Source organism: Capra hircus, chromosome 8, assembly GCF_001704415.2.
Source record: "Capra hircus breed San Clemente chromosome 8, ASM170441v1, whole genome shotgun sequence".
Classification (NCBI taxonomy): Eukaryota; Metazoa; Chordata; class Mammalia; order Artiodactyla; family Bovidae; genus Capra; species Capra hircus.
In genome coordinates, this window is record NC_030815.1 from 28365260 (window position 1) to 28377644 (window position 12385).

General features: G+C 38.9%; 1 protein-coding gene and 1 pseudogene across 2 annotated transcripts in view; one reads left to right on the forward strand and one right to left on the reverse strand.

The window, feature by feature from the left end:
• The window catches only part of CCDC171 (coiled-coil domain containing 171), a 351122-nt gene that overhangs the window by 49747 nt on the left and 288990 nt on the right, over positions 1–12385 (reverse strand). The window contains exon 25 of the mRNA XM_005683650.3: positions 10669–10821. Coding sequence (XP_005683707.1) covers positions 10669–10821 — 153 coding nt within the window. The remainder of the gene's footprint in view (positions 1–10668; positions 10822–12385) is intronic.
• LOC108636547 lies at positions 6028–6741 on the forward strand (annotated as a pseudogene). Its single transcript, XR_001918426.1, has one exon. The product of XR_001918426.1 is annotated as a profilin-1 pseudogene (transcript).

The following is a 12385-nucleotide window of genomic DNA, read 5'->3' on the forward strand; positions in this document are numbered from 1 at the left end:
GGAATAGTTTATTATTTATTATTCTTTTAAAAACAGTGATCCTCAACTATCCAGGAAACAGACTGATAGCATATATCCCACTGAAGCATGGGATTAGGTGGCAGTGTCCTAGGACACATCAGAACCTTGTGGGGAGAGTATTCACACTACACACATTCCATTTTGAGAAGTACTGCCTAAGTGAACCTCTTCTTATAAGCAAGATGATGAGCATATCCTGTAAATCTTCTCAGAAGGTTGAGAAGGGAAGCTTTATTATAACCATGAGGTATATTAATCAGACCTTCATTAAGATATCAATAGCTTAATAACTGGTAAAAAAAAATTTTTTTTTTAATCCATGGGGAAATAATCCCACCTTACCAAACTTTCTCAAAACATAAGTAATTATTTTCATATGAATAACAGAATGAACAATCAATAATAGTATGACCCAACAAAGCTGACATAGTATAATATAATATTAACCAATGGGATCAGAGAACTAACAGGAAGAAATCTAAGTATGTTTTAAAGAAATACTAGAATGGGAAGATGGCAGAGGAATAGGACGGGGAGACCACTTTCTCCATCACAAATTCCTCAAAAGAACATTTCAACGCTGAGCAAACTCCACAAAACAACTTCTGAATGCTGGCAGAGGACATCAGGCACCCAGAAAAGCAGATCATTGTCTTCAAAAACAGGTAGGAAAAAATATAAAAGACGAAAAAAGAGACAAAGGAGGTGGGGAGGGAGCTCCGTCCTGGGAAGGGAAGCCCGTCCCAGAAGGGAATTTTAAGAAGAGAGGTTTCCAAACACCAGGAAACACTCTTCCTGCCGAGTCTGTGGCGAGCCTTGGAAGCACAGAGGGCAACATAACAGGGAGGAAAAATAAATAATTAAAATCAACAGATTACAAGCCCAATGGTAACTCCCCCAGTGGAAAAGCAGCACAGATGCCTGCATCCGCCACTAACAAGTGGGGGTAGGGCAGGGAGGCGTGGGAGGCGCGGCTGCAGTGCTTTGTAAGAATCAGGCAGGAACGCCCCACGGGTAACCAGAACGAACAAACTTGGGCTAGCAAACCAGGCTGTGGGATAGCTACCAAGCAAAAAGCTCGAACATAAGACACCGCCAGGACCGAGCACAGAACAAAGGATGGAACGGAAATAGCTGGCTACAGACCATCCCCCGCCGGGGACAGGCAGCCAGAGCCGTAAGGGCTGGAAAGGGGCAATCGCAGCCCCGGAGAGACTTTACCTACCACACTGCAAGCAGGCTTCTTTGCTAAGACTTCTGGGGGTGCTGGACAGTCACCATCTGCCTCACAAGGGGCGCCAGCGGTCCACCCAGAAAACTGAGCAGCAGAGATGGGAAAGGCGACAAGTCGCAGCGACCGTGCTCGCCAAACTCCTGAGCTACTCGGACCTGGGAAGGGCACAAAGCGCAGGCCCAACCGAATCTGCGCCTCTGAGGGCTGCCTGAGCGCCGAACCTGAGCGGCTTAGACCGGAGAGGTGCATGAAGCCTAGGGCCGGACTCAGACGGTTCCCGGCAGAGCAACGTAGAGCTGGAGCAGTTTGCGCACTGCAACAGGGACAGGTCCAGTGGGGCTGAGACACTGAGTGCACACGACAGTGCTAACTGTTTGCAGCATCCCTCCCTCCCCACAGTGCGACTGAACAAGTGAGCCTAAAAAAAAAAAAAAAAAAGTGTCCACCACCAACCCCCTGTGTCAGGACGGAAATCAGACACTGAAGAGACCAGCAAACAGAAGAAGTGAAACAGAGGGAACAGCCTTGGAAGTGACCCCACACTGCCCACAACACCAGAGGAAGTCCCAGATATATCTTTACTATTTTTACAATCATTCCTTTTCTTTCCTTTTTTCTTTTTCTTTTTTTTTGTTGTTGGTGTTTTTTGTTGACGCAGTTGTGGGGTTGTTTTTCCTTCTTTTGTTTTTCTTCTTCTTTTTTTTTCCCAACTTTTTAAAATTGTTAAGTCTTCTATTCTTCCTCTAATTTTTATTTCTATAACCTACTATTACTTTTCAAAAAAAGACTATTTTTAAAAGCAAACACCATATATAGTCTTTGTGTGGTTGTTGGTGTTTTTTAATAATTCTTGTGGCTTTTTTTGTTTGTTTGTTTCCTTGGGTTTCTTTTCTTTTTTTTTTTCCTTCTTCTTCTTTTCTTTACTATTGTATTTTTGAAAATCCAACCTCTACTCTAGATTTTTAATCTTTGCTTTTTGGTTTTTGGTGTCAATTTTGTACATTTAAAAATCCAAACTTCACTACCCAATTTTACCTGAGAGCAAGATTACTGGCTTGACCACTCTCTCCTCCTTTGGACTCTCCTTTTTCTCCACCAGGTGGCCTCTGTCTCTTCTCTCCCCCTTCTCTATCCAACTCTGTGAATCTCTGTGTGTTCCAGACGGTGGAGAACACCTAAGGAACGGGTTACTGGCTGGATTTGTCTCTCTCCTTTTCATTTCCCTCTTTTATCCTCCTGGCCACCTCTGTCTACTTCCTCCCTCTCCTCTTCCCTGTATAACTCCGTGAACATCTCTGAGCGGTACAGACTGAGGAGCGCACATAAGGAAGTGATTACTGGCTAGCTTGCTCTCTCCTCTTTTGATCTCACCGCATCTCATTCCAGTCACCTCTAACTACCCCCTCCCTCTTCTCTTCTTCATGTAACTCAGTGAACCTCTCTGGGTGTCCCTCAATGTGGAGAAACTTTTCTTCTTTAACCTAGATGTTTTATCATTGGTGCTGTATAGATGGAGAAGTCTAGAAGCTACTGTAAAAATAAAACTGAAAACCAGAAGCAGGAGGCTTAAGTCCAAAGCCTGAAAACATTGGAGAACTCCTGAATTCAGGGAACATTAATCAATAGGAGCTCATCAAACGCCTCCATACCTACACTGAAACGAAGCTCCACCCAAGGGCCAACAAGTTCCAGAGCAAGACATACCACGCAAATTCTCCAGCAACACAGGAACACACCCCTGAGCTTCAATATACAGGCAGCTCAAAACTACTCCAAAACCATTGACGTCTCACAACCCATTGCTGGTCACTCCACTGCACTCCAGAGAGAAGAAACCCAGCTCCACCCACCAGAACTCCAACACAAGCCTCCCTAACCAGGAAACCTAGACAAGCCACTGATACAACACCACCCACAGTGAGGAAGCTCCATAATCAAGACAACTCCACAAATTCCCAGAATATAGAAAGGTCACCCCAAATGCAGCAATATAACCAAGATGAAGAGACAGAGGAACACTCAGCAGGTAAAGGAACAGGAGAAATGCCCACCAAACCAAACAAAAGAGGAAGAGATAGGGAATCTACCTGAGAAAGAATTCTGAATATTGATAGTGAAAATGATCAAAAGTCTTGAAATCAAAATGGAATCACAGATAAATAGCCTAGAGACAAGGATTGAGAAGATGCAAGAAAGGTTTAACAAGGACCTAGAAGAAATAAAAGAGTCAATATATAATGAATAACGCAATAAATGAGATCAGAAACACTCTGGAGGCAACAAATAGTAGAATAACGGAGGCAGAAGATAGGATTAGTGAAATAGAAGATAGAATGGTAGAAATAAATGAATCAGAGAGGAAAAAAGAAAAACGAATTAAAAGAAATGAGGACAATCTCAGAGACCTCCAAGACAATATGAAACGCTCCAACATTCGAATTATAGGAGTCCCTGAAGAAGAAGACAAAAAGAAGGACCATGAGAAAATCCTTGAGGAGATAATAGTTGAAAACTTCCCTAAAATGGGGAAGGAAATAATCACCCAAGTCCAAGAAACCCAGAGAGTTCCAAACAGGATAAACCCATGGCAAAACACCCCAAGACACATATTAATCAAATTAACAAAGATCAAACACAAAGAACAAATATTAAAAGCAGCAAGGGAAAAACAACAAATAACACACAAGGGGATTCCCATAAGGATAACAGCTGATCTTTCAATAGAAACTCTTCAGGCCAGGAGGGAATGGCAAGACATACTTAAAGTGATGAAAGACAATAACCTACAGCCCAGATTACTGTACCCAGAAAGGATCTCATTCAAACACGAAGGAGAAATCAAAAGCTTTACAGATAAGCAAAAGCTGAGAGAATTCAGCACCACCAAACCAGCTCTCCAACAAATTCTAAAGGATATTCTCTAGACAGGAAACACAAAAAGGGTGTATAAACCCGAACCCAAAACAATAAAGTAAATGGTAACAGGATCATACTTATCAATAATTACCTTAAACGTAAATGGGTTGAATGCCCCAACCAAAAGACAAAGATTGGCCGAATGGATACAAAAACAAGACCCCTCTATATGCTGCTTACAAGAGACCCACCTCAAAACAAGGGACACATATAGACTGAAAGTGAAGGGCTGGAAAAAGATATTCCACGCAAATAGAGACCAAAAGAAAGCAGGAGTGGCAATACTCATATCCGATAAAATAGACTTTAAAACAAAGGCTGTGAAAAGAGACAAAGAAGGCCATGACATGATGATCAAAGGATCAATCCAAGAAGAAGATATAACAATTATAAATATATATGCACCCAATATAGGAGCACCGCAATATGTAAGACAAATGCTAACAAGCATGAAGGGGGAAATTAACAATAACACAATAATAGCGGGAGACTTTAATACCCCACTCACACCTATGGATAGATCAACTAAACAGAAAATTAACAAAGAAATGCAAACTTTAAATGATGCAATAGACCAGTTAGACCTAATTAATATCTATCGGACATTTCACCCCAAAACAATGAATTTCACCTTTTTCTCAAGTGCTCACGGAAACTTCTCCAGGATAGATCACATCCTGGGCCATAAATCTAACCTTGATAAATTCAAAAAAATCGAAATCATTCCAAGCATCTTTTCGGACCATACTGCATTAAGATTAGATCTCAATTACAGGAGAAAAACTATTAAAAATTCCAACATATGGAGGCTGAACAACACACTTCTGAAAAACCAACAAATCACAGAAGAAATCAAAAAAGATATCAAAATATGCATAGAAACGAATGAAAATGAAAACACAACAACCCAAAACCTGTGGGACACTATAAAAGCAGTGCTAAGAGGAAAGTTCATAGCAATACAGGCATACCTCAAGAAACAAGAAAAAAGTCAAATAAATAACCTAACCCTACACCTAAAGCAACTAGAAAAGGAAGAAATGGAGAACCCCAGAGTTAATAGAAGGAAAGAAATCTTAAAAATTAGGGCAGAAATAAATGCAAAAGAAACAAAAGAGACCATAGCAAAAATCAACAAAGCCAAAAGCTGGTTCTTTGAAAGGATAAATAAAATTGACAAACCATTAGCCAGACTCATCAAGAAAAAAAGAAAGAAAAATCAAATCAATAAAATTAGAAATGAAAATGGAGAAATCACAACAGACAACACAGAAATACAAAGGATCATAAGAGACTACTATCAGCAATTATATGCCAATAAAATGGACAACGTGGAAGAAATGGACAAATTCTTAGAAAAGTACAACTTTCCAAAACTGAACCAGGAAGAAATACAAAATCTTAACAGAACCATCACAAGCACCAAAATTGAAACTGTAACCAGAAATCTTCCAGCAAACAAAAGCCCAGGTCCAGACGGCTTCATAGCTGAATTCTACCAAAAATTTCAAGAAGAGCTAACACCTATCCTACTCAAACTCTTCCAGAAAATTGCAGAGGAAGGTAAACTTCCAAACTCATTCTATGAGGCCACCATCACCCTAATACCAAAACCTGACAAAGATGCCACAAAAAAAGAAAACTACAGGCCAATATCATGGATGAACATAGATGCAAAAATCCTTAACAAAATTCTAGCAATCAGAATCCAACCACACATTAAAAAGATCATACACCATGACCAAGTGGGCTTTATCCCAGGGATGCAAGGATTCTTCAATATCCACAAATCAATCAATGTAATTCACCACATTAACAAATTGAAAAATAAAAACCATATGATTATCTCAGAGGAAGTGGCGGTGCGAGGGCTGCTGCACAGCTAGCAGAGCCACGGTCCAGACGGCAGCGCGTGCCCCAAACTCTCCGTCTTCCCCCGCCCGCCAGCCCGAGCCCAGCCCGCGGCCCCAGCAGCAGCCCCCGAGAGCAGCCCCAATAGCAGCGCCATGGCCGGGTGGAACACCTACATCGACAACCTCATGGCGGACGGGACCTGTCAGGACGCAGCCATCGTGGGCTATAAGGACTCGCCCTCCGTCTGGGCCGCCGTCCCCGGCAAGACCTTCGTCAACATCACGCCTGCTGAGGTCGGTATCCTGGTTGGCAAAGACCGGTCAAGTTTTTTCGTGAATGGGCTAACGCTTGGGGGCCAGAAATGTTCTGTGATCTGGGACTCACTGCTGCAGGATGGAGAATTTACCATGGATCTTCGTACCAAGAGCACCGGTGGAGCCCCAACTTTCAATATCACTGTCACCATGACTGCCAAGACGCTAGTCCTGCTGATGGGCAAAGAAGGTGTCCACGGCGGTATGATCAACAAGAAATGTTATGAAATGGCTTCTCACCTGCAGTGTTCCCAGTACTGACCTCCTCTGGCCCTCCCCTCACCACTCCCCACTGCTTTTGCACCCCTCTCCTTCCCACATACATACATACACCATTTTTATTTTTTGGGCCATTACCCCACACCCCTTATTGCTGCCAAAACCACATGGGCTGGGGGCCCGGGCTGGATGGACAGACATCCCCTGCCCCCAACCCATACCCCTCCTGTGTGTGGTTGGAAAACTTTTTTGTTTTTTGGGGTTTTTTTTCTGAATAAAAAAGATTTAAAAAAAAAAACCAACCATACGATTATCTCAATAGATGCAGAGAAGGCCTTTGACAAAATTCAACATCCATTTATGATAAAAACTCTCCAGAAAGCAGGAATAGAAGGAACATACCTCAACACAATAAAAGCTATATATGACAAACGCACAGCAAACATTATCCTCAATGGTGAAAAAATGAAAGCATTTCCCCTAAAGTCAGGAACAAGACAAGGGTGCCCACTTTCACCGCTACTATTCAACATAGTTCTGGAAATTCTGGCCACGGCAATCAGAGCAGAAAAAGAAATAAAAGGAATCCAAATTGGAAAAGAAGAAGTAAACCTCTCACTGTTTGCAGATGACATGATCCTCTACATAGAAAACCCTAAAGACTCCACCAGAAAATTACTAGAGCTAATCAATGAATATAGTAAAGTTGCAGGATATAAAATCAACACACAGAAAGCCCTCGCATTCCTATACACTAATAATGAGAAAGTAGAAAAAGAAATTAAGGAAACAATTCCATTCACCATTGCAACGAAAAGAATAAAATACTTAGGAATATATCTACCTAAAGAAACTAAAGACCTATATATAGAAAACTATAAAACACTGATGAAAGAAATCAAAGAGGACACTAATAGATGGAGAAATATACCATGTTCATGGATCAGAAGAATCAATATAGTGAAAATGAGTATACTACCCAAAGCAATTTACAAATTCAATGCAATCCCTATCAAGCTACCAGCCACATTTTTCACAGAACTAGAACAAATAATTTCAAGATTTGTATGGAAATACAAAAAACCTCAAAAAGCCAAAGCAATCTTGAGAAAGAAGAATGGAACTGGAGGAATCAACCTTCTTGACTTCAGGCTCTACTACAAAGCCACAGTCATCAAGACAGTATGGTACTAGCACAAAGACAGAAATATAGATCAATGGAACAAAATAGAAAGCCCAGAGATAAATCCACACACATATGGACACCTTATCTTTGACAAAGGAGGCAAGAATATACAATGGAGTAAAGACAATCTCTTTAACAAGTGGTGCTGGGAAAACTGGTCAACCACTTGTAAAAGAATGAAACTAGATCACTTTCTAACACCACACACAAAAATAAACTCAAAATGGACTAAAGATCTAAATGTAAGACCAGGAACTATAAAACTCCTAGAGGAGAATATAGGCAAAACACTCTCCGACATAAATCACAGCAGGATCCTCTATGATCCACCCCCTAGAATTCTGAAAATAAAAACAAAAATAAACAAATGGGATCTAATTAAAATTAAAAGCTTCTATACAACAAAGGAAAATCTAAGCAAGGTGAAAAGACAGCCTTCTGAATGGGAGAAAATAATAGCAAATGAAGCAACTGACAAACAACTAATCTCAAAAATATACAAGCAACTTATGCAGCTCAAGTCCAGAAAAATAAACGACCCAATCAAAAAATGGGCCAAACAACTAAACAGACATTTCTCCAAAGAAGACATATGGATGGCTAACAAACACATGAAAAGATGCTCAACATCACTCATTATTAGAGAAATGCAAATCAAAACCACAATGAGGTACCACTTCACATCAGTCAGAATGGCTGCGATCCAAAAGTCTGCAAGCAATAAATGCTGGAGAGGGTGTGGAGAAAAGGGAACCCTCCTACACTGTTGGTGGGAATGCAAACTAGTACAGCCACTATGGAGAACAGTGTGGAGATTCCTTAAAAAATTGCAAATAGAACTGCCTTATGACCCAGCAATCCCACTGCTGGGCATACACAGCGAGGAAACCAGAATTGAAAGAGACACATGTACCCCAATGTTCATCGCAGCACTGTGTGTAATAGCCACGACATGGAAACAACCTAGATGTCCATCGGCAGATGAATGGATAAGAAAGCTGTGGTACATATACACAATGGAGTATTACTCAGCCATTAAAAAGAATACATTTGAATCAGTTCTAATGAGGTGGATGAAACTGGAGCCGATTATACAGAGTGAAAGAAAAACACCAATACAGTATACTAACACATATATATGGAATTTAGCAAGATGGTAATGATGACCCTGTATGCAAGACAGCAAAAGAGACACAGATGTGTAGAGCAGACTTTTGGACTCAGAGGGAGAGGGAGAGGGTGGGATGATTTGGGAGAATGGCAATGAAACATGTATACTATCATGTAAGAAACAAATCGCCAGTCTGTGTCCGATGCAGGATACAGCATGCTTGGGGCTGGTGCATGGGGATGACCCAGAGAGATGTTATGGGGAGGGAGGTGGGAAGGGGGTTCATGTTTGGGAATGCATGTACACCCGTGGTGCATTCATGTCAATGTATGGCAAAACCAATACAGTATTGTAAAGTGAAATAAAGTAAAAAGAAAAAGAAATACTAGAATTAATTCCAAATACTTATACAAATCTTTATGAAGTGTTTCCTCTTCATTTTAACTTCTCTTATATGAGGTCCAATTTACTACTCAGTCATTAAGAAACTAACAAAGTAATTTTAAAAATTGAACTCAACTGAATTCACATCTCAGATCTCAAATAACTAGTTTGCTGATTTACTGGATTAAGTGTTAGAAATTCTTCATTCAAAAAAAAAAAAAGAAATTCTTCATTCAGTAATCAATGCTGAGTACCTACTATGGGCCAGACTGTTCTCAGCACTAGAGTACCTTTACAGCTGTGAAGAAGATACCCCAAATTGCTTGACTTTATGGAATCTATATTCTACGAGGGTAAGCAGCAAAATAGACAACAATAAATAAATAAAACACAAAATGTGTAAGTTGCTAAGTGCTATAGTGAAAAAAATAAAGCAAGGAAGGTAGAAGATAGACAAACAAGAAGAGGAGAAAATGAGAGAGTCTGTGGGGTGGGGGAGGGTTAGTGGTTGCAGTTTCAAATACCGTGGTCATAAAGCTTTACTGGGATGCTGACACTTAAGCTACTACTCAAAGGAGCTGAATAACTAAACTGCAGCTATGCATCTATTTACTCTATGTTAACTCTTTTTCTGTTGAATATATCATTTGAAACTTGTCAACAGCTGAATGGCAAAATGATACTGTTTTTTGTTACAAGTCACCTTGATCTATTCTAATCAAACCAAAAAAGGAAAAATGACATTCCAATTATTGATAGCCCTCTGAATACCACTGTTGACATATCTGGCTCTTGAGGAAAAAGTTGAAATTGTATTTTATTCCTTTATGTCAGAAATACATTCATTTTTTTATACCCCCCAAACATGTATTTCAAGTGGAAAAAAATTTTGTTTGGTCTTAAATGAGCCCAAATTTCATCATGGGCTAAAATTTTAAGACATAAAATGACTGCTGAAACTGAATTTTAATCATATAGATGAATCACAACATGCATCTTTAGCTAGGCATGTATTATGGATAAGTCTAGTTTTCTACAGAGAATAATCACATGTTCTAATTACCATTTTGGTTATACGCATAATTAATAATATTCTGTCTTTAATGGGACACACTGAATCTTCAGACAGTTGAAAGCTTTAACTATGCATACTGCCAAACCCAACTGTCAGCTGCACTACCAAACACAAAGGAATCTTGATGCAGTGTTTTAGCATTGATAACAATACGCATATCTTTATATGTGATACAATGCAAAAATTAATTGCTTTCCTTCCTTCAAAATTTTCTCCACACTTAGTAATTTTATGCTGCTTGACTGATCACTTATTCTAAACTAGATATATTGGTGAGCAATCTGATGAACAACAAAAACATGAGTGTAAATGTGACCCAAAATTCAAAGACAAAAAATATAGTGTAGGACTTACTGATTGTAAACTTTCATTTTCACGTAAACAAGCCGTGTGAAGTTCTGATTTCAAGGTTGCAATGTGACTTCGATGAGATGTCATTTCCTTTTCTAATGTAGCAATTCTAGCGCTTGCAAGCTGGTAGACATCCACGAAACTTTTAATCATAGCCTTCAGAAATAAAAATAGTGTCACATACAATTCAAATAAAGCTGTCCCCAAAGGAGAATTTCCATAATTTTAAAGCAAATTCATTAAAATTTTAAAATAAACAACTTTTCATCTTCCTTTAAAATAATAAAGCTAAACCTCAGATTTTGTATTGAGAACAGTGACTATTTTAAGAAAGTTTGGGAGAAAATAATTGAGATTTCTTTTCCAGAGTATTTATTTAAATAAGGTATACTTTGATCTATTGTGCTTAAAATTTAGAATGCAGTTTTTAAAGGTGGCACACTTATTTTCTTTGTAAAGTTAAATTCAAGTTGTAATTTGACCTAAATTTCAATCTTAAAACACACAGTAAATGGATATATAAGCAAGATATTTTGAAATAAGCTTAGTGTAATTTTCAATCTACCTAAAAAGCAAGTGCTTTGAAACAAAAGGAGCTGAACTAATCCTGTGATTAAGAGTAAATATTATAATCCCTATATTGTAAGAAAAGCATAATTACGCCCTTGCATTATACTAGATACAATAAAATAAATAACATAAGCAAATGCTGGTAATTCTTTCTCTTCCCTAAGTAGTGTAATATTTGGGGGAATTGTTGGTTCTCTGTATCACAGTGTAATCATATTTTGTAAACTTTAGCTTCTAAAGGAACCTATAATGAATTTTAAGTCCAAGAATACTAGTATATCTTGTTTTAAGTCTTTCAAAATACTTCAAGTACAATAAAGTAAAATCAAACATTTCAAAGACATGTTCAATACAATGTTATATTATTTATAAGAAAACCATGTTCCAACCACAGCAACAACTCAGAACAATGGTAGACAGTCTGAGAATTTCCAAATTATACTCAATGTGAAGAGTGATTTGAGAGAGCTTTACAAAACTAGATATTTGGGCATATGCATATGAAATAATCTGGCGAACAAAAAGTAAGAAACAACACATGCAATGTTTGAGAAACGGAAGTAGGTGTTACTCGTATAATTGTTAAAATTCATACCTTTTTGCCTAACGAATGCCTATTTGCCCTCAAAAACCCAGTTCAGAAACCACCTCTTTAAAGAAGCCTCTTCTGAGCCCAAAGGCAATGTTAATTTCTATTCTAGTTCTTGTGGGTTCCTCATGCTTGCATGCAATTTTTCATTTATTGCTTTGGCAGAAATGCATTCACTGACATGTTTATATTCACTACATCAAGGAGCTACCTAGACCAGACGGTGTGCCAAATCTAATCATCTTTGTATCTTCAGGGATGGCTTGAATGACTGACTGGAAGGAAGGAGGAAGAGAGGAAGAAAGAAAAGAAAGAAAGGAAAAAAGAAAAAGCCTGTAAAAGGGGAAAAGCCACAAGTTGAATAGGCATGTTCAACTTGGGGGAAAAAAAATGCCTTGGGAAAATATAACCTTAACACTCTAATGAATAAATTACTGTGTGTGTGTGTGCTAAGTTGCTTTAGTCATGTCTGAATAAACTGCTAACCATACTTTATTCAAAGTCAGAAAAAGAAGCAAAAGCATAGTGGTAGGCATAAAAAGACAGAGGACATAAAAGTGA